Source organism: Bidens hawaiensis, unplaced genomic scaffold (assembly GCF_021521415.1).
Source record: "Bidens hawaiensis isolate Kalapana, Puna unplaced genomic scaffold, B.hawaiensis_p1.1 tig00002438_1, whole genome shotgun sequence".
Classification (NCBI taxonomy): Eukaryota; Viridiplantae; Streptophyta; class Magnoliopsida; order Asterales; family Asteraceae; genus Bidens; species Bidens hawaiensis.
In genome coordinates, this window is record NW_027491134.1 from 2510301 (window position 1) to 2534900 (window position 24600).

General features: G+C 35.6%; 1 protein-coding gene across 1 annotated transcript; it reads left to right on the top strand.

Moving 5' to 3' along the window:
- Nucleotides 1–2030: 2030 nt before the first annotated feature.
- Nucleotides 2031–4046, top strand: LOC143619425 (transmembrane emp24 domain-containing protein p24delta3-like). The gene is made up of 4 exons (XM_077091361.1): nt 2031–2225; nt 3350–3559; nt 3745–3821; nt 3908–4046. Exons 1-4 carry the CDS (start codon nt 2031–2033, stop codon nt 4044–4046), a joined length of 621 nt encoding a protein of 206 aa, XP_076947476.1.
- The last annotated feature ends 20554 nt before the right edge of the window (nt 4047–24600 follow it).

Genomic DNA, 24600 nt, shown 5'->3' on the forward strand with positions numbered 1-24600 from the left:
ATTACTTTCAAATATAATAATTAAGTATACGGTTACATAGATGTTTATGTTGATAAAGTTGATCAGCATATACATATACAAACACTTGCACATTTATATATGTTAGTCTAAGGGTATTCCCAGTTCATTCTCCATATACATATTTATCATTATACTAAAAAGTTATTTTTTCTATCTCATTTTTAATTAAATAATATTTTTTTATACTTTTATCATTACTTTTGCTCTCTCTTTCACTTATAACCACTTTCTAAGAACATTAAAAAATTATAAAGGTGAATAGTGTGTTTCTCCAAATTTAATCATGAACGAAAAAAACATTTTCTCTCTCATAATCTCACAACCACATTTAACCATCTCTAAAAATATAGAGAACTCTCTCACATGGTTTGAAGAATGTATTAGGAATGCTTTAAAAGCCTAAGTTAACTTAGTGAAACTTCATAAGGGAGGAAACACAACCCGCAAGAACCCAGCAAGCATCTAACCCGCATTCAATAGCTCGTCGCAAATCGCTAGAGCCCGTCAAATATCCAACCCCATGCGGTGGTGCTCCCGCCTACCCTCCCAATATCCATCTACCTCTTTTTTTCACACTCAAATGCCTCTCTGTCTCTTCATCTCCTTTCTTTGGGTGTTATAACCCAATTTAGGTACCCAATTTTACAGCCCTAACGGCGGCTACGGTAATCTTGGAATACCCGAGCCACCATATTGGGTTTATCCTAGACCGCCCCCACTTCCCTAAGCTAACTAGCATTTAGCTGTTTGTTTTTCTAAAAAAATGTCTGCACAGGCTCTTTTGTCAGCACCGCGCAGACATCGCCATCTGCAGACTGTTTGTTTTCTCGAAGACGTTTCGCTAAAAAACGTCTGCACAAGCTCTTCTTGGTGCAGACTTGGCATATCCACTTCTGAGATCTTCTAAGGTCTGTAGAGGGTTAAAACATCACACCTTACCAACACCCACCGTCCACTACCGTCATCACCCCCATTCACCACCACCACCCACCCAACGTCCACCACCCATCCATCGTCCGCCACCACCTACCACTACCGTCTACCACCCACCGTCCGCCACCACCACCATCGTCCACCACCACCAATGCCCACCACCCACCACCGCCTTCTACCACCACCCACCACTATCACTATCCAGCACCCCCACCGCCACCATCCACCACCACCACCCTCTGTCCCCCACCACCACCCACTACTATCACCGTCCAGCATCACCACCACCCACTACTATAGTTTGTAAGCCACTACCAGTTTAATTTAGCAATATATAAACGTTAAAAACAAACAGTCTTTTTTTTTGCAAACTGCAAAGGTTTGGTTCACTTCTTCTTCTACAGATGCATGCAGATGTGGTCCGCAAACATTTTACCTCTTAAAAAACAAACAGCACCTTAATGTATCTACACCGGTCAAGTCTTTAAATTGACTTATTAAGAGCATTCCCAGCCCGTTCCCTACTCTATACCCATATATATCATATAACTACACTAAAAAAATTGTATTTTCTCTCTCCTGTTTAGTTAAATAATATATTTTTTACCTTTATCATCATGTTTTCTCTCTCTCACTCACAACTACTTTATGAAAATATTAAAAAATTATACAGTATCTACAGTGAAACCCCAAATTTAACTTTTTTCTATATAAATTTTCCCTCTTCTCTACTCACAACCACTAATAACCATACTATATAATTTACAAATCCCTCTCACGTAATTTTATAGAGCGGATTGAGAATTCTCTAATAAGCAAAATGACACAATTAGTCGGTTATTGATGAATAATTTAATTTCTAATTAAAACACAATAAAAAACTTGAGAATCTTTTCAGTTTGTTTAATAAATTAAAACATAATCAATGCATTTCTCTCAACCGAGTATCGCATTAATTTGACTTTAAAACCACCAAATTATATATTTTAATAATTTATTTTTATTCACAAAATAACCTTATATTCATATACCCCCCATGCAGCCAAAACAATCATAAGTTTACATATAGAGTGAAGATGATTAGATTACTGCTGCCGATGTTGTTGATGTTAGTTCTTTTGCCAAATGGTGATTCTGTATGGTTAAATATACCGAAATCGGGTTACAAATGCGTGATGGAGGAACTTCAGCACAATGCCGTCGTTGTTGGCGAGTACAACGTCGTCATCTTTGAAGGCCTTGTTCTTCGCAATCCAACCGTCTCCATCTCGGTAATCATCTCCTCCGTCCGTTTTTAAATATCTGAAGTTGTTTGGATTTCATCACCTAGATGATGAATTTAAATTTAGGGATCTAAACGAGCCGAGGCTCGTTTTAACTTATGAGAGCTCGAGCTCGACTTGTGAGTCGTTTTCTTGAGCTGGCCCTCACTTGTTTATTATTTGTTAACTCATATATATACATCTGTTATTATTTTTTGGAAAATTGGAATTTAATAATCCCAACTTTCTGTTATTGGCCAATAATAATCCCAACTTTGTTTATTCTCGTAAGTGGTCTCAAATTTAAAAAAGTTGGCTCTCAATGGTCCCCCGTTAAAAAAAAACCTAACGGCGTGAAGTTTTTAAATTTGGGACCATTGGTGGGAATAAACAAAGTTAAGATTATTATCGGCCAATAACAAAAAGTTGGGATTATTAAAATCCAATTTTCCTTATTTTTTATATTTTGAGAAAACATTAAATAAGACTAATGTGTTATTGTGACGAAGCAATCTTCCGATGCCTGTAGGCGAGCCAATCTTTCCCGCTGATGATAAGGGTTCCTTGATTTCGTCCTACCTTGGACTCATCAACTAGTATTGCGTCGGATGTGCAAGCATCCCGAGGCTTAAACACCTTATCCCGCTGAGGCCGTGCCCGGTGAAGTCAGGGACTAGCCAGTAAACCCAAGCGTTCAAGCACAAACTAGCAATCAGACCTTCGAATATCTAGCCCGTGACACTAAGCTTGGTCCGAGCTTGTGTACTACCTTAAATGAGCTCGGCCTTACAGTGTGAAATCAATGCATGGATATCCAAAAGAGGCGAAACTTAAACATACACAAGGCTTGTTAAGGCTGGAGTGCTCAACCAGCCTAAATGAGCTTTCGATACAAGGCTCAAGCTCGGGCTCGAAAAAGTTTGGTCCGTTTGCAGCTCTAGTTTAATTATGTTTACATAATTTGATTAATAATATTTCAATTGTTTACATAAATTTGATTTATAATTTTAATTGTTTGGAAAGGTAGGTTTCAAAAATTACAAGTGATAATAAACAATATTCATGTCATATATCCTCCTATTAATTTTTAAGAAACAAATGAACTCTAATTATGGATTTCGTTACATTTGCAGGTTAGATCACCTCATGGGAATCTTATTTACCATAAGGAGAATGTAACAGAAGATGAATTTGCATTCACCTCAACCGAGTCTGGGTCGTATGTTACATGTTTCTTGCCTGATAACCCTGATACAGGTGAAAAAATAGCTGTTAATATTAACTGGAAGATAGGAGCTGCTGCAAAGGATTGGGATTCAGTTGCGAAAAAGGAAAAAATTGAGGTTAGTGTTAATTTTTTGTTACAGTTAATTAAAGTTTTAAGAATTTATTAAAATGATGATCTTGGGTTTATTCTACATATATACATTGTTAGTTACAGTAAGATATTTCTGATTGTCTGATGATGGTATTGTTAAGAATCATGTGTCGAGTTAAACGCGGCAATTTTGACTGAATTTCTTTGCAGGGCGTTGAACTGGAGTTGAGAAAGCTTGAAGGACATGTAGAGGCCATTCGTGATAATCTGGTCTACCGCAAGAGCAGGTGAATATTACTGCAACTGTGTTAATATGTAATCGTTGTGTACGAGTTTCTTAATAATAAAATCATAAGATGTGTTGGTTATGCAGAGAGGCAAACATGAGGGAAGTGAGTGAGACTACGAATTCTCGAGTGGCATGGTACAGTATCTCATCATTGGGTATCTGCATTTTGGCTTCGAGTGCACAACTATGGTACTTGACTCGTTTCTTTCAAAGAAGAAACTGATCTAGATTTTCAGCTCGCTAATGGTTATGTCGCGAGATGGGGACTTAAATCATAGAATTGTTGTTCTTTTAACATTTTGTTGATTATTGTTGATTCAAGATTTTGATACCATACTATAGAACTATTGTTCTAACTTTTTTGAGACATATATGTGCCAAAAGTCGTCGCTAAAAGTGCCAAAAGTCGCCGCTAAAAGTATTAGCGGCGACATGTCGCCGCTATAAGTCGCCGCTACTAATTTCTAATGTCGCCGCTATAAGTCGCCGCTACTAATTTCTAATGTCGCCGCTAATTGTTTTCGCCGCTAAAAGTACTTGTTGTCGCTAATGAGTCGCCACTAACAATTTTCCGGCTAACCGACGGCAGACTCCGGCAAGGTAATAGCGGCGCAAATGTCGTCGCTAATGACTACTGTCGCCACTAAAAAGTATCTGCCCTGTTTTGCAATTTTTTCCCGTAATCTAGCATTTCCAATTTTACTAAAATTCATAAAAATACTAAAAATGTATGCATACTTTTCCATACACACATCACAAACATTAATATATATAAATGTGTAAATGTACATAAATGTTCAATAGGAAATTATTACTCTAGTACAAATAACTTGTTTAATTAAGTCAAAACAAAAACCCACCATTTAAAACCATGCTAGTCCATATTATCATTTGTCTACTCATCTTCGTTGGCTTTCTTCGAATCCACAAGTTGTGAAAGGCAATTTAGAAAAAGTCGAGTCTTGCAACAAATAGTCAAGTTGAGCCTACAAAATAAGATACACATTATAAGTAAATAAAAAAATACATATTGTCAATACAAACAATTTAAACTTGTCTAAAACATTTGCCAATCTACAACATTTACCAAATGCACCAAAACCAGCCAAACCCATTTGATACAAACCAGATTGTTGTAAATAGGCTATACAATTTTTATTTTCTTTGAGTTTGGGTCTAATGTATTTGATATTGGGGTTAACAATTGCTTTAAAGTATGCGAATAACAAAAATTGAAGTTTTCTGCATTTTTATGGGTCTAACGTATTCTATGTATTAGTTTTTCATTAAAGTCGAGCTCGAGCCTTGTGTGTTTTTAAGTTTCACTGCTTTCAGAATTCTTTGTATTAGCTTTACATTACCCATTCAAGCTCGAGCCGAGCTTTGGCTCGTTTAAGGTACTACACAAGCTCGAGCCGAGCTTTGGTTCGCTTAAGGTACTACACGAGCTTGAGCCGAGCTTTGGTTTGTTTAACTACACGAGCTCGAGCCGAGCTTTGGTTCCTTTAAGGTACTACACGAGCTCGAGCCGAGCTTTGGTTCATTTAAGGTACTACACGAGCTCGAGCCGAGCTTTGGCTCGTTTAAGGTACTACATGTATATTAAGTCTTAAATTACTTATTAAGTAATAAAAAAGCCGAGTGTAAAATTTTGAATTTGAATTTGGAACTCACATCTTTTGATATGCAATTAGCCACCATCCACTGTGTCGAGTTTACAGTGAGCAGCAACCAATCTGAGCTGCCTATGTATGAATAAAAAACAATTAAACCTTATCTCATATTAGCATAAAATGATTTCAGATAGAAAATAAGAAAACATATTTACCCTTCTCATAAACAAAAACTTGCCTTTTGAAGAACTCTGCAAACTTAATGATATCATCTGGTCCCTTAAAGTAAGCATATGCTCTAGCTGCAAATAAAGTTCAATAGGAAATTATTACTCTATCAAAAACTAGATAATCTAGAAAGATAATGTCCAATAAAAGGTTCATGGTTCACTTATAAGTTATAATCATGAACTGTTTGAATTGAAAATATCTAAAGAACAGAAAAAAACAACACAATCTGCAGAATCTTCATGAACAAGATTACTTACTACAGTTTTCAAAGGTGTGATAATTTTATTTTGATCGTTTGCATAAATCCCAGATTCGTCCTTCAATACTACCTGCATCACAACATTAAGAAATCGAAGAGAATTTTATGAATAAAATAATTAATGGATTATATTAACTTACCTCTTTATATTCAAAATGCAGTGGTATCTAGGTTGGTTGATATTTGATTTCCCGGTATATAATGACTTCAAACATATGGAATCCAAATAAACTTGACACACACAACACAGGGCATAACACAAACTAAAACCCATAACTTGCAAATAAAATTAGCATAAGAAAACCTAAGGCCTGAACTTCCAAATCCTACAAACCAATAATCATCCAGCCGTTAAACAAAATCCTATCATAAAATATAACCTTAAGCAGTGTTTATATTCTTTTTTACTAAAATCAGGTTTCCGTTTTCTTAACGGTTCTGTCCGGTATTTACTAGAACCGAGACCGATTATATATCCATGTATCAGGACTGAAAGAAAACACAGAAGTGTCTGGTCCGGGTTTGGGTTATTTAGGTCGGGTTTTCGATCCGGGCCTAAATACGCTCAACTATGTTACAAGTTACCACACAAACATAAACTGACAAGTTAAATACACACAAACAGACGTACACAAAAAACCTAGGTTACAAGTTATCAAAATTCCAAGTCCCTAATTGATAAAAACCCTAGATTACAAGTTGCCCCAATTCCAATGTGATAAAAGTCCTAGTATAGAAAAAATAGCACAAAAAAATTACCAAATTGCACACTCCGACTTTGCGGCGGTGTCGCTTGAAACCGACGGTGGTGAGAGGGAATAAGCAAAAGTGAGATTGGGTTTCTTTCTAAGCAGAATAAAACCAAACCATGACCCTTTACTCGGATCCAGCCAACATGTAGTGATAACTTACACCTTGACTTGGCCCCCTGCTAGTCTGATTTGGAAGGAACAACCCATGAGGATGCGGATCTATGGGAAGTGTAAAATTAGTGCAAGATTTTGTTTTTCTTCTTATTTTTGTGTCTTAGAGAAAATGAGCAAGGTTTCATCAGATTTTTTTAGTTACAAGAAGATGATATATAAGATATAGATAAGATATAGATGAGCAAGGTTTCATCAAATTTTTGTAGTTACAAGAAGATGATATATGAGCAAGGGTGTTGTTACGTCGTGTTTATTTTTGTATACGTTTCGATATAAACTTTATTAAAAACAATCAATCCTATGTTTTGACATAAATGTTATTCAAAATGAGTCGGTTCAACTCGTTGTTACAAACACCTAGAGTCGTTAGAAACTGAAACCATTAAATTTTAAAATTAGGGGCCCACTTTTCCACTCGTACAAGGCAGGTTCCTGATGGCTCTTGAATTCTCGGTGACGGCCCTGTATCAATGTATGATAAAAAAAATTTTGGGTTACCCCTCAAATTTTATCCTAGATTCGCCATTGATTGCGTGTGTATGTGTGTGTGAGAGAGAGAGAGAGAGAGAGAGAAGACAGGCATGCCATCAATCAATGGCGCATGCGGCCCCCTCGCATTAGAGACGGTTTTAGATATATATTAGAAAAACCTACCATAGGACGTTTACGTACATAAGTAAATAAGTAATCGAAGGAGGAAACCCGCATGAACTCGATGTTTAAACTGCCATCAGGATGCCAAGGTGCTTTAGATCACTGGCATCAGATGGTAAGTGAAGATTTGAGCGGGAGACTGCAAGGTCTCAAGTTCGAATATGGTCCTAACAGGGTTTTACCGCATTGGGCCTTTGAGCGGCGGATTTTACCCGGAATAAGAGATTGTAGATTTGGGCTACCCATCGCTGTCTGCAATCACGAGTGTATGAGGTCGTCTTTTTTTCCGTCGGATTACCCCGGGTTGGCGGATTATATTTGTTTTTTTTTAGAAAAAAGAACTGCCATCGGGTTGGGTCGGTTGGGTCAATACAGGACGTTGTGGTTGGGTTCAAATTTCTAGCCCAGAAGCCTTTTACATCATAATCATTATTATGCCTTTTGTGTTCCTTTTATTTTCCTTATGCTGCATTCTGTTACTTGTTCATTTAAGTACAAATGGATTAATCAATCTCACTAAAAATTAACAATTCTTTCCTTTGCTTAACCTGTTTCTTTGCCTTCTGAGTTACCAAACCGACTTACATCGTACATTCCAAGCACAGGGTACTAGACACACCAAACTCACACCATCCCCCCACCGTGAAATGCCCACCAAACATGCGCACCAAAAATTGAGCCCAACTCGCACGAGACCCGTAATGGAAAAGAGCCGAAGTAGGAAATCAAAATAACATAACTTTTGCAAATTGTTAAAATCATATACCATTGTGGAGTGATAAAGCCAAAACTAATTATGGACTTAAAACATACTGCCATGATCCACTACCGAGCCAATGAAGTCACATGGCCTAGATGAATGTGATGACAAAGTAATTTTCCTTTCAGGCAATGTTAATTAAAAGGCATATAATCACAATCTTTAAACACCACCAACACCTCAATTACACACGTTTAGCACCTGTTACTACAGACTAAGATAATAAAAACTACATATCCATCCATATTCTACTGTTTTTTTTATTTTCATTTTCATTTTACCTTCTTTTGTCTTCCTTTTATCTTTCTATTTTTTTCCTTTCACTCTTTTTTTTAGTTACTTGTCTCCCCAAGTTGGACTCGCCTACCAAAGTGTAGAGGAAAATACAAGCGCACGAAGCAAAGTTCAAAGAAAGTAATTAAAGAAACCAGCACTAAAACAGTAAAAAAAATCTAATTGGTTTGTTACACCCAAGTGAATTAGACACCCACCCTATCTGTTATATGTTATACGTTGTGGATAGAGGGGTTTTGTCGTATGTTGTCCCCTTTATGAGGTACCCTATCCGCCGCGGATAGGTCTATCCGCCGTGGATAAGGTACTCGACAACCTGTGATAATCAAATCAGTTATAACCTCGTACCCTATACGTCGCGGATAGGGCTATCCACGACGGATTGTGTCAAAACTGATTTATTGAGCCTTCCGGCTCCCCTCCTTTCTCTCTATATATCACAATTCACAAATACAACACAACACACATTACACAGAACACAAAAACATAGTTATACCCGAGTAGAATAACTTTTTTTGCTTGGCTTTTTCAACGTAGTACAAAAACAATGCCGTGGTATGATCATTTGTTTTCAAACTCGAACGACGAGCAGTCGGGCAATGCATATGAAGATCAATCGGAGCAACCGAGCTTACCAAATTTGAATGTACTTCCATACCTGAACCAGGAGCCGGGTTATGCACATATCAAGCAGTCTGACTTACCAAATCCTGATCATGTTTCGTTGTATATTTATATAATATAATAGTAGCCGTTAGTTTTTAAATAAGATATGTTGTCATTATATTTTGTCAGGGGTATATGATACATACCCAGCTCGATATGGGTGGGTCAAGAGGCTAAATCAAATGGGTCATTGCAGTCAATGATGAATGGTAGTTGGAAGATGAAGAGCTAAGATTTAGAGTATAAATGCAGTAGCTAATAACTACTAGTTATTAGGAAATTAAGTTTATATATATGCCATTGTTTGGGTTTACAAGACATCCATGTTTTATATATTAAAAATATTATGGTTTGTTAACCTTGTATTTGGATAATTGTCATCTCGAATCGGCTAACAGGAGACTAGCCCATCTCGAATTGGGTCAACTATCCTTGTTCTTGTTTATTTTAATCAATCTAATTTTGGGGTTCTATCTAGCCCATCTCGAATAGGGACAACTATCTTTGTTCTTGTTATTTTGGGGCTCTATCATTTGGTTCCATTACCGGGAAATTTGAATGGCGCTTACAACCCGGGTTTCGGTTATCGCTACCCAATTATCAGCCATTGCTTCACGATTAGACTCCATCCTAGCAAATCTGAAGGATGATATTGTAGCAACCAAGACTCAGATGATCGGAGATGGCAGTTATCATGAAAAAGCATACGAGGATTAGAAGAACACAGCGGCGGAGTAGAGTTTAAAGGCCGACATAAAAGATGAGATGGTCAATTCTAATAGCTGGAAGGGTCATGATCAGATTCTGGAAATTAAATCCCATAAATTGATTCACCTGCCAAACCTCAGGCGTCACAATCCATACTCAAAATCCAGGAGGAACCTCACAACCCACAACCTGACCTGGATAAAGAGGAAGACTTAGACGATAACCCTAGCAATAGTGAAGATCAATCTGAGCAGGTGGTAAGTGTTAAACAATGGGCACAAGGCTCCCATCGGGAATTTTCAAATTAGAACATCTGGGGTGATCAATTGAATCTGATTGTATTACCCCTAAATACAACGAACGGAGATTTGGAGAAAAACATAACATTTGATTTGACTAAACCCCTAGAGGATAACCTATTGCCCGGGCTGCCTCTTACCATCAATACAGTCGTCCATGTGACTTGTGAGCCCGCCCTCCTACAGACTCTCACCCCCATCCGGTCCCTTATGCTTCAATGTTCAATCTGGTCCATGTTCGACAGCAGCCTTGTTTAGTTCAAGATAGCTATGGGGTTCAGGAAGCCGGTCAAGCCATGATGAATGGTTAATTGCTTGGTACAACTATTAGATTCTCGACTTGAGGACAAGTCGATTGTGCGGGCAGGATGTATTGATACATACCCAGCTCGATATGGGTGGGTCAAGAGGCTAAATCAAATGGGTCATTGCAGTCAATGAGGAAGGGTGGTTGGAAGATGAAGAGCTAAGATTTAGAGAATAATTGCAGTAGTTAATAACTACTAGTTATTAGGAAATTAAGTTTATATATATATGCCCTTGTTTGGGTTTACAAGATACCTATGTTTTATATATTAAAAATATTAGGGTTTGTTAACCTTGTATTTGGAGAATTGCCATCTTGAATCGGCTAACCGGAGACTAGCCTATCTCGAATCGGGTCAACTATCCTTGTTCTTGTTTATTTTAATCAATCTAATTTTGGGGTTCTATCAATATATCTATACGGTAGCAGTCACCCTTCATTGTCGCAGGATAATAGCACGTCGAATATATGCGAAGTCCCACTGGAAGAACAACCTTATGGTCAGTCTTCGTACCAGTTACCCATAGAAGGGTCGTATTACGGAACCCAGCTTTCATACAAGCTACCGGTAGAGGGTCTGTATAACGGAACCCAGTCTTCGTACCAGTTACATGTAGATGGTCCGTATTATGGAACCCAAACTTCGTACCAGCTACCGTTAGAAGAGCCACCGTATCGATCACAACCAGTATCAAATTACGTCGAGGATACCATTCAAGAGGCTTACGGGGAAGGAGGCAGTGATGATGTTGGTGGTGATCGTTACATGCGCAATACGACAACTTCGTATGTAACAGATATTTTGGTAAAAATATGCCGACTTAATCATTCCCCGTCCCACGCCTCTTCTCACAGGTTGTCCACCTTACATCATACCCAATTGAGTCCACAAACCCTTGTAAGTCATCTTCATCTTCATCATCTTCCTCAATGTATGATACAATATGTTTTGTTTAACTTAACATTATTCTTTTTGAACACGCTTTAAATATGAGTTTATGTTACTTGATTCCAGTATTTTAATTCTCGTGATGAGTTAATGGATTGAGCTAAGAAGAAAGGACGGGAGCAAGGTTGTGTTATTGTGGTCCAACGTTAAAGAACAAAAATGTGAACATTGCATGCAACCGCAAGCTATTCAATGAAGTAATCCCAATAGCACCATTATAAAAAGTTGGCACTTGCATCTACAACTTAAAATGAGGTGATATTTCCTTTTGGTGAAGCAATAAATTTAGGAAATTTATAGGTTAAACTGAACTTACTATTACCAACAAACACAATATATGAGAAGAAGAAGAAGAAGAAGAAGAAGAAGAAAAGAAAGTTTATACGTATTAAATATTATACCTTGATTCAAAGTCGTTCTGTTATGTCTAATTGCTAATCATATTCATAAGAGCATCCACAATAAGGAAATGCAAAATTATCCAAAAGCATACCTAGTTAGCTTTCACGTCATAAAAAGACAATTCTAAGGGCGCGTTCGTTTCACATAATGGAATGGAATTAGAATTGGAATTTGCATAGGATTTAGAATTGGAAAGAATTGGATTTGGAATCCGAGCATTCCAAAAGGAATTGTAATTGGAAGGAATTGAAATTCAATTTCATTCTTGATGTGTTCGTTTGACAAATGAATTGTAATATATCATCACAAATAGATAGAATTACAGAAATTGTCCTTTATCTTTCACCCAAATTTCACTCGTGGTCCCTGATCTTCAAAATTGATCTTTTTTGTCCTTTACGTTTCAAAATCCTTCAGCGATCGTCCCTTTCGCCTAACTCAGTTAAAAATCTTCGTTAAGTCAGGTCATGTGCCTTGCACGTGAGGGCAAATTGGTCAATTTACCTATTAAATTAAAAAAAATGTTTTAATAAATAAAGAAAACAATAAAAATAAAAATTTATATTTAAATTCTTTCTCTCTCCTCCTTCTTCTTCCTCATCATCCTCCTCCTCCACTAACAAAGAAAACCACCGTCTTCTCCAACAAAGAAAACCACCTCCACCTCCACTCCCACCGACCACCACCACCACCTCCGATGAGCACCGGTGAACCGCCATTAACATCGGTGAACCTCTGACGAGCAAATGTGAACCGCCGCCGGTGAACCTCCAATAGCACCACCCATTGGCACCTTCATCTTCATCTCCGGCAACAAGTCGGGAGGAGGTCGTTCATCTCCAACGAGATCGACACCCAAATCCGACTCACATAAACTATTTTTTGCACTAGATCTAGGAAAAACCTTAAATTTGATTTATACAAATTTACCAAACAACCACCGCCTCTTGTTACTAATCGCCACCTCCTAGCGCCGCAGCCACCCGGCTCCACTAACTAAGCCGATGTGTGAACTGCAAACCCTAAATACTCGTGGTGGCCGACCACTCCATTTCCAACGGCCTCGTCTCCGTCAGTTCCTCTACCTACCATCTTTCATCACCCACCCCCACCCCAACCACCTACCATTGACACACATCTTCATCAGTCTCCTTCAAATATCGGATAATGTTGTCTCCACACACACATTGAAAATTTTGAAAACCAGGTAATTGTTTCTGCAAATTTGCTAAGATTCATGGGTTTTGCTTTAAACGAAATGGGTCAGTCTTAGATTTGTTTATTACACTTTGATTCAACGGATTCAACCGATTCACCATTTTCAAGCTATGATCTTGATTTTGTACTGTTTCGATCAACAGTAATGAATTTACCACCATATGCTGCTTACAGATTTTGGGTTTTGTTAAAGATTTAATCTTTTGTTTTTGTTTGTGGAATTTTGTATTGGTTTACGATAGTCACCGACGTTGAAGGATGCGGTGGTACTGGAAGGTTGGGTGGAAGTTGGATGGTGGTACTAGAAGGTTGTGTTATGTCGGAGAAGACGGCGGTGGTGGTGGCTGTCGGAGATTGGTAGTGGAGGAGGAGGAGGAGGAGGAAGAAGAAGAAGGAGGAGAGAGAGTGATAATTAAATATATATTTTTAGTTTTTTTATTGTTTTTTTATTTATTAAAACATTTTTTTTAATTTAATAGGTAAAATGACTAATTTGCCCTCATGTGCAAGGCACACGATCTGACTTAACGAGGAGTTTTAACTGGTTAGGCGAAAAGGACAAAAGCTGAAGGATTTTGAAACGTAAAGGACAAAAAAGATCAATTTTGAAGATCAGGGACAACGAGTGAAATTTGGGTGAAAGATAAAGGACAATTTCTGTAATTCTGTCTCACAAATATCATCACCTCTCCAGCCAACCACCACTTTCAGTTAGGGGTGGCAATTGGGTTGGGTTGGGTTGGGTCGAATGGGTCATGGGACGAAAAAAATTTAGGTCGGAATGGGTTTGGATCAGAACGGGTTAATTAAAAAAAGGGTTGCTTTGGTTTGGGTCCGAACAATGTTTTTTTTAATGAAGATAATTGCGAAAACATTTTAGTTTTTTTTTAGATTTTTTGTTTTTTATTTATATTTTGCATTATTATTTTTTTAGGGGTTTTTTATTAAGATCAAAAACCCCTCAAAAAATATTCAAAAATAATAATAAAAAAGTGATATTGCAAAATATAAATCAAAAACAAAAAAAGTAAAAACAAAACTAAAATGTTTTATTCGTTTTCCTCGTTTAAAAAAAGTTCAAGAAACGTCGAACCGGGGCGACCGAACGCGAACCGACACGGGCCATCGAACCGGACGCGAATCGGCCCGGGGCGTCGAATCTAACGCGAACACACCTGAAACGTCGACCTATCAAAGATTCTTATGAATTTACTTGAATTACTCCATATTTTATAAGGATATGAAATTCCTTTATTTAAAAGAATTTCAAAGAATTGAATTCCAATTCAAATTCTTTGACAACCGAAACACCAAAATGGAATTAAGATTCAAATTCTAACGAAACTAACATGTTATGTCATGGTATTTTAATTCCAATTCTGTTGAATTCCATGAATTCTGTGAAACGAATGCGCCTTAAAAACACTCAAAATTCACCCAATAAGGAATCCTAAAAACACCTAAAAGCATTGTTACATCATCACCATCTTTTACCTTTAACAAAATTATTATTATTATTATTTTATCAACTAACCTATCCCCCCCCCACCCCCACCCGACCCCACTAACTCATTTTTTCTAGTTCTTGGTGAAGAACTTTTTTGAAAAACACCTCCTAAAAATGACTCTCACAATAGAGGAAAAACGCATGACGTGTAAAAACTCCAAAAAACAAGCTCTAAAAACGCCTTAATGTGAATGCTCTAAGAACGGAATTCAAATTATGCTTCAATATTCCAAATTTGCCCCTCTAGCCTGCACAAACTCACATCAATATGAACATGTATTCGACCCGTAGTAACTAGTAATTAAATCCGGAACTAAACTATTACCCGTATCAAATTTACAAAAACTACCCTTGAAATAATAAGTTGCACTTTGACTCAGTAAACGAATCCGCATAGAACTCAAAATTCGCAATATACTTGATTAAAAATATAATTGTTCTGTACCCACGAACATTGTTTATACATTATACCTTACAATGAACAAATTATATGAAATACAAAGTTTAACGTAAATCAAGTTCTTCTAAAAGATGATAACAAAATCGAACACGAATTCACAAACAAACCTTTACTTTGCTATTTATACATTATATACCGCTATTTATCACTTGGTTTCGATACTAACAGTGTGTCTCTTAATACGCTTCGGCATCAGGCCGCTCAACACATGAGACCATGCACATTTGGTGGAATCTCATCAGGGTCCTCCCAACCTTTTTAAATGCCTAAAATAAAACAAGAAATGAGAGTCTTTTCAAATTTTATTGTTACAAAACAAAACAACTAACCACGAATATGTTTGTCTTTTCAAATAACTTATGAGTTATTTTCATTATTCAGTATGTTTTGTTGTCTAACTTCGGCACTTATCCATTGACTTTACACAATCAACCTAAAAATTGAATGCCTTATTTAAGTGAGGGCCTAAAAGCCCTAGCTTGAATTAACTCCTCCTAAAGCCAACCCTAAATCTAATAACATTGGCTTTCAAATCCCTAAACTTTGACCAAACTTGATGCTTGGTATGACCAGGCGACCAAAATGATTTTGAAAAATGCCATGACCCACTATCCAAAAGTTGTTTAGGTGTTGCCTTTACATGTATCCAAGCCATATTCAAAGCAACCTCGTCACTGTTGCTTCACGAATTTGGGCGTGCTTTTAGTGCCATTTGTTGATTTCATAATTTTAAGTGAGTTTTGAGAGAAAAAATTTAAATGATCAAGTGAATTTTTGTGTTAAAAAGGGTTGAGAAGAGGCTGAATTTATAGAGTAAAGTTTATCTTTTGTTCTTTATTTTCTTTGTTTTGATCGTTGAAACGATCATTTAACCATTGGAGAAGCGGTGTCTCTATCGAGGTTATTTCTTTCCGGGTCAAAGGTGACGGGGCAGTGTTCTCGGGCGGCAACAGGCACCTCCCCAAGACCCTTTGCCCTCAAATGACTTTCGCTAATGTTAAGCAATAATCAATATTTAAATACAATCAAATTAAATTATCTTGTTTTCGAAAATACATTATGCAATAGTCAAAGTCAAACCCATCCTACATCAATTTTCAAAAAATTTCATTATGTTAGAACCTTAATTAGTTATAATATTATTATTATTATTGGACTTAATTGCGGTTATGGTCCATGTGATGAAACTCATAATGCAGTTTTCAATCCCGTGATGACTATTTCGCAGATAAAGCCCCTATGATGGTCCGTTTTTTACAATTTATGTTAAATAGTTAAATCTCGGTTAATGATTTATGCTATACTGAAGGGTAAATCAGTCTTTTTGTACATAAACCTAATAATAATAATAATAATAATAATAATAACAATATGTTATAAACGTACAAGTAAAGAAACATCCATGTGAATAGATATAGATGAACATTTTCAACACAAATTTATTATCTTGTCCACTAAATAGTATTATGAAGTGTATATATAAACCTACCATATGTAACAATAAAAGACACACAATCAAAAGAGTTACTGAATACATATTAGTAATATTATAACACGCTATCAGCACGAATCGCTTGTGGCTTAATCAAGAAGATCAACCAGGTATGAAGATGTCAATCATAAACAAGGTAAACATATAACTAATAATGATTAAAATGATAACTATAACTATAATGATAAAACAAAACAAACATAAAAGACATCTTATTATAAACTTTTACTAATTATGAAACTAATAACTCTCTAAGCTTTACTTACTATCTCTATAACTTTTATTCATGTACTAATGATTACTTATGTATCATAAACAAGTTCATTATTATTATTATTATTATTATTATTATTCTGCATACTAATTTTACATCTTATTTAATAGATTATCATTTATATCTCATTTATTTTATTACTTACAAAAAATATATATATATAACCGTCGATGAAACGGTCATATAGCCGTTATAAAACGGTTATAAATTTTTCACTACAAATAACCAATTATCAATCTCAATCTTTTCACAAATACAAAACTATTCTTCTCAGGAATACCCAAGATAATATTTTTTGAAAGATGCTTCACCCAGTTTTGATGTTAGCCACCATAATGATGATAATCTTATTGCTCTTAATTTGTAATCTCCTACTTAAGGAGTTTGATTTTTTCTTTTTCCTTTATCTACTTATTGCTCTACCTTTGTATTTTCTTTCAATTTTAATAAGTATGTAATCCTAATATTTATCTAATTTGTGTTTAGTAATAAAATGACGAATATTGCAAAGCTTGAATTTTTGGCTCTCAAAAGTTCTGGAAATAATTATATGACATGGACAGCAAATATCAAAAGACACCTCAAATCAATGGGTGTGTTAGAAGCACTTAATGAAAACAACCCATTGGATGACCACAATAGAGCAAAAGCCGATGTCTTTATTCATAAACACATTGATGAAATACTTCAGTTGGAGTATTTTAATCATGATAATCCAAGTGTTTTATGGAAAGAATTAAAAAGCAGCTTTGATCATCAAAGGAATTCATTACTCCCTACTGCTAGAGCTGAATGGAACAATCTAAGGTTCCAAGATTTTAAAAATGTGAATGATTACACACCTGCTCTATTAAATATATGTTCAAGGCTTGAATATTGTGGACAAATTATGTCCGAGGCAGATAAGTTAGAAAAAACTTACTCTACTTTTCATGCATCAAATATAATTTTGCAACAACAATTACGGTTGCAAAATTTTTAGACATACTCTGATCTGAATACAAATCTCATCATAGCAGAGAAAAATAATGAGCTATTAATGAAAACCCATCAAGCTCGTCCCACAGGATCATTAGCCATACCAGAAGCAAATATTGCTTATAATAATGATCATAAGAATTCTGAACGTAAATGGGAACAAGCCCGTGGGCGTGGCCGAAACAATTTCAATAAAACCCATTTTAGTGGTCGCAACCACTCATTTAAATGGAATAATAATCATGGAGACACGGTCGTGGTCGTAGCCAAAAAGCTAATAATTACCACTCTAACTAGCAAAACAAGTTTAAAAATGATGCTGGTACGTCCCAGAATGATGGAGGCTCATGTTTCAGATGTGGAAGTACTAATCATTGGGCAAAGACTTGTCGAACACCTTCACATCTATGTGAGTTATATCAAACATCTCTAAGAGGAAAGGAAAAGGAAGTGAATCATATTGACAAAATTGATGATGCCGATATTGAATTGAATATCTCAGATTTTATCAATGAATTTGAACCCTGAAAGTGATATTGAAAATCACAATGATAATTATGTATTTCCTTTCATGTTTATGTCTTAATTATGTTTAATTACTTTTTCTTTCATGCAAAAATAAAAGTCTCTTGTAATAAATTTAGGAATGTATAATATATGCACTTATTGTTTTTTTTTCTTTATATTTGAAGATTAAAATGAATTTCATTGGAGCAAAAGATCAATCAAATGATGCTGATTTATGCATAGCGGATAGTGGTGCTACACATACTATCTTAAAATCTCAAAAATATTTTCATGAATTAAAACCAACAAAGGGAAATATTAACACAATATCAGGTCATTCTGACATAATAGAAGGAGTGGAAAACGCTAATTTAGAATTACCGAATGGTACAAAGCTTTTAGTAGAAAATGCTCTATTTTCTCCAAAATCAACTAGAAATTTGTTTAAGTTTCAAGAATATATATCATAATGGATATGATACCCAGTCGAGGACTGTTGATAATGAAAAATATTTACATATTGTAAAGAGAAGTCATATATTGGAAAGGCTACCAATGCTTCATTCTGGTTTGCATTATACATATATAAATGTACCTCAAGTACATGTGGCAGTCAAAGAAAATTGTTGTGATTCTGGTATCATAAACTTATGGCATGGCAGATTAGGCCATCCAGGATCCACAATGATGAAACAGATCATTGAAAATACGTATGGGCATCCATTGAAAGATCAAAAGATCCACATAATAGATAAAATGCCTCAATGCACATCTTGTGCTCTTAGGAAATTAATTATAAGGCCTTCGCCATTAAAAGTTGATAAAGAGTCACCGATGTTTCTTGAAAGAATTCAAGGTGACATATGTGGACCAATTCATCCACCATGTGGACCATTTAGATATTTCATGTTCTTAATAGACGCATCTAGCAGATGGTCTTATGTCTCTTTATTATCGACTCGTAATGTCGCTTTTACAAAAATTTCTTGCTCAAATTATCAAATTATGTGCACATTTTCCCGATTATACCATTAAAAGAGTAAGGCTTGATAATGCAGAAGAATTTACATCGCATGCCTTTGATGATTATTGCATGTCTGTGGGGATTGTTGTTGAACACCCTGTTGCTCACGTACACACGCAAAATGGTTTAGCTGAGTCGTTGATCAAACGCCTACAACTGATAGCTAGACCATTAATAATGAGGACAAAACTCCTTGTTGCTATTTGGGGTCACGCAATTCTGCATGCTGGATCATTAATTCGTGTGAGACTAAGTGCAAATCATAAATACTCTCCCATACAACTTGTTTCCGGCAATGAGCCAAACATTTCCCACCTTAGAATTTTTGGGTGTGCTGTGTGTTTTCCTATTGCACCACCACAACGCACAAAAATGGGTCCTCAAAGAAGGTTGGGAATATATGTTGGATATGAAACATCTTCCATCATAAGATATCTTGAACCTTTAACAGGTGATGTATTTACAGCATGTTTTGCTGATTGCCACTTTAACGAGACAATATTCCCGGCATTAGGGGGAGAAATGAAAAGGCAAGAAAGTGATATATCATGGTGTGTGACATCATTGTCACACATAGACCCAAGGTCAAAACAAAGTGAGACAGAGGTTCAAAAGATAATACATCTACAAGAAATTGCAAATCAGTTACCCGATGCATTTACTAATACAAACAGGGTCACTAAATCTCATATACCAGTTGCTAATGCTCCAGCTCGAGTTGAGATTCCAAGTAAGCAAAACCATGATAATGCACCTCATGAATCCCAAAAACGTTTAAAACGAGGGAGGCCAATCGGTTCAAGGGATAAAAATCTTCGAAAAAGAAAAAATTTTGAAAAGGATAAGGATACTGACCATAAAGAAATAGAAAATGGCAAAACCTTCCCTCAGGAAGAGGTAAATGATATAACCTTCCCTTAGGAAGAAATAAATGATTCCAACAAAGAGTTGTCAATCAACTATGGTCAAACACATGTAATGTGGGATCGAGATGAAATGGAAAATATTGATGATATATTTTCTTATTCCGTGGCAAGTGATATCATGGAAGAAAATGATGATCCTGAACCAAAATCTGTAGATGATTGTCAAAGTCGACAAGATTGGAACAAATGGAAAGATGCCATGCAAGCAAAATTAAATTCACTAAACAATCGAAAGGTTTTTAGACTTATTGTCCTAACACCAAAGTCAATAAAGCCTGTAGGATATAAATGGGTTTTTGTGAGAAAACGTAATGAGAAAAATGAAGTTACAAGATATAAAACTAGACGTGTAGCTCAAGGTTTTTCTCAAAGGCCAGGAATTGACTATGAAGAAACGTATTCCCCTGTTATGGATGCTATTACGTTTAGATATTTAATCAGCTTGGCAGTTTCTAAAAAATTAGAAATGCGTCTTATGGATGTTGTTACAGCTTACTTTATATGGATCACATGATAGTGACATCTATATGAAAATTCCAGAAGGATTTGAAATGCCTAAAGCATTAAGCTCAAAGCCCAAAGAAATGTGTTCAATCAAATTACAAAGATCTTTATATGGGTTGAAACAATCTAGAAGAATGTGGTACAATCGTCTGAGTGATTATCTGATAAGCAAAGGCAATACAAATAATCTTATTTGTCCATGTGTTTTTATTAAGAAGATAACATTAGGATTTGTGATTATAGCCGTATATGTTGATGATCTAAATATAATTGGGACGCATAACGAAATCCATGAAACGATCCTTCATTTAAAGAAAGAATTTGAAATGAAAGACCTTGGAAAAACCAAATATTGTCTTGGTTTGCAGATTAAACATATGAATAATGGAATATTTGTCCACAAGTCGAATTATGCTGAAAAGCTTTTAAAACGTTTCAATGTGGACAAGGCAAATCCTTTAAGTACCCCAATGGTTGTTAGATCACTCAATGTCACAATGATCCATTCCGTCCCTGTGAAGAAAATGAGGAGGTTCTTGGTCCAGAATGTAACACCCCGGCTTAAGCGGAAACGCCCGAGTGTGACGTACAGATTGCTCAAACACACGTGGCACTATTAAGTGACCATAATAACATTAATTCATTAAATAGCCAAGTACACAAGTTCAATCAAGTAAACAATATGAGTTTAAATCAAAGATAAACAATAATCAAAACAAATGTCTCGTTTATTAAATAACCTAGGTATTCTAAGTGTCTTCTAGTCCTTCATCCTCTAATCACGGTACCTATAACATATGTATAAAATATGGTCAGCTATAAATATAGCTGGTGAGTTTCCACAGTTTAAATAAGTACATAAAAACCATACAATACATAGACATGTGATAAACGAGCAAGTAAGTCCTTTCCAGTTGGTACAACCAACGTACTTGGATAATCGCGCAAGTAAGGTCCTTTCCAATTGGTAACAACCAACATACTTGGATAATGAGGCCCTTTTCCACTCGATATAAATGGACTGGAGTGCAAAGGGGGGCGTATGATCATACTTAATGAGGCTTCCCAATCGTGCAAGTAATACAAGTAACACACAAGTCCATATACGAATTGTAGTTTTGTAATAGAAGAAATAATACTTGAATTTTTATAAGGATACATATGCTACCCCAAAACATTAAAACATTAAAAAGGGGTGGTGAAAAACTCACCTTAGTAATTGAAGTGAAAAAGGAATAAGAATAACTTGAAGGCATCAAAGGAAACCGAAGCGGTCAATCCGTACGAACTATAAATAAGAATAAACACGACTTTTAACGGCTATTCTAACGGGATTTTAAAGTTGATTAATTGTATGAATAATTTTTAGAATTTAGTTAATATTTTATAATTTTATTATGAATCTTATGGCTCTTAGATTATTATATTATTATTCATGCTAAATGGTAACTTGTTGATTAATAAGATATAAATAGTTTAACGACGAGAATTATGAAGTTTAAACATTAGAGATACTTGAACTATTGTTTATAAGACGAGAACGTAATTATTGCTTTAACGAGACGATTTTAGAACATTAAAGTTTCCGTTACGTTTAATAACGATTTTTAATGATGGTTTACGAAATCGAGAAACTTGGTTTTTAAACGTAAAATGGTGAGATATATTTTATATTTAGTTTACATAATTTTTATTTAATTTTAAAGGGTTTTTTTATGATTTTATAATGATTAATTAAGTTAATATAATATAAATGAATAATATTAATAATAATAAAAAAAAAGATAACCCGGGTCTTGACTGTGAATGTGCAGTGTCGTAACCAACAGGTCTGGATCTCGTATTCGTTAAGGTATTGATTATTATTATATATATATTATTAATTTTAAAGTTATATAGTATTAATAATAATAATATTATTAGTAACAGTTTAAACAAAAAGACAACGCTTGACCCGGGTTTCTGCTGTTTACAACACAGTGACGTTAACCAGTTGGTCTAAGTGTTCATTCAGTTTGAGCTTGAAAAAGATTATTATATATATAATTACCAAATTCATCCTCTTCATCTTATTAGAACATAAACCCTAATTTTCCAATTGGGGTTTTTGTTCCATGTTTGTTTCAGTAAGTTTAGGGGTTTTGTTTATTGGTGTAACGACATTAAAAAGCATATATCAATTACCTTTAGATGTTATGATTTGGTGAAGAATAAGACGATGCCGGAGCCGAAGCTTTGAAGAACAATTATGATAATTATAGTGTGATTTAGAGGGAAAGAGAAGTATGAGCGAGTTGTAAAGGTTGTGTAAGGTCCTATTTATACTACTACTGGAGCGTATACACGTTAAATGCTTTAATTTTGATTCCCGTAAAATCCGGCGAGTATCACGGGATTTAATTCGCGAATAAGTTTGTTATGATGTAATTAACATGCTGATTACCATGTAATATCGATGATACAACGCGTTAAACAACTTTTTCGGGTCAAATTTTAGGGTTTTAGGGGTGGATGTGAGTCGCCGGCGCCGCCACTCCGGCGGCCGGACTTGTTGGTCGGAAAAACGGGCAGGGGTGGGGGGGGGGGGGGTGTAGGGTTGAGCTTGATTACTTTAATATATTTTAAATAAGAATATTGCAGTTTGGCCCCTGAAGTTTCAATAACCATTTAAAAGATAATTTAAATTCTTTTAAGTTAAAATAAGTGTTTGAAGTTTACATTTTTAACCCAAACTTTATAATTAAATTATAAAGTCTTCGGTTTTGGATTATTTACGCGTTTTACTCGCGCGGCTCGATTAACGTTAAGGTTCGGGAATTTATAAACATTTAAATAACAACGAACAACGAATAATGAACATTAAATGTCGGGAATCACTTTATTAAAATATATTTAATACATCGAAAATTGACGAATGTCACACAGAAGTACCATACCTCAGTGCAATTGGAGCGCTTATGTATCTTACTAACTGTACGAGACCTGACATTTCTTTTGCAGTAAATTTGTTGGCAAGATTTAGTTCATCCCCTACTAAAAGGCATTGGAATGGCATTAAACATATTTTTCGGTATCTAAAAGGAACCGTTGATTTAGATTTATTTTATTCTAATGACTCAAGAGAAGGGTTAGTTGGTTATGTAGATGCAGGTTATTAATCAGATCCCCATAATGCAAAATCTCAAACTGGATATGTGTTTAAGAATGGAGGAACAACAATTTCATGGCGCTCTCAGAAACAAACACTTGTTGCAACGTCCTCAAATAATGCTGAAGTCATTGCACTACATGAAGCTTCTAGAGAGTGTGTTTGGTTAAGATCTATGACACAGCTCATAGTAACCTCTTGTGGACTAGAGAGAGAAGCAAGTCCAACACCAATCTACGAAGACAATTCAGGCTGCGTCTCACAAATGAAAGAAGGGTACATCAAAACTGACAGAACAAAACATATACCTCTAAGGTTCTTCTCATATACTCAAGACCTTATCAAAGATAAACAAGTTGAAATAAGATATGTCCAATCTAGCAACAATTCAACCGATCTTTTCACAAAGGCACTCCCTACAGCAACTTTCAGAAAACATGTTCATGATATTGGCATGCGACATGTACGAACAATGTAACGACCTACAACTTGAGGTGGAGCTATATACTGCACTCTTTTTCCCTTAGCTAAAGTTTTTTCCCACTGGGTTTTCTTTTGCAAGGTTTTTAATGAGGCAGCAATTCAAAATCCCGAAGTTTGAAAATGTTTCATCCAAGGGGGAATGTTATAAACGTTCAAGTAAAGAAACATCCATGTGAATAGATGGACAT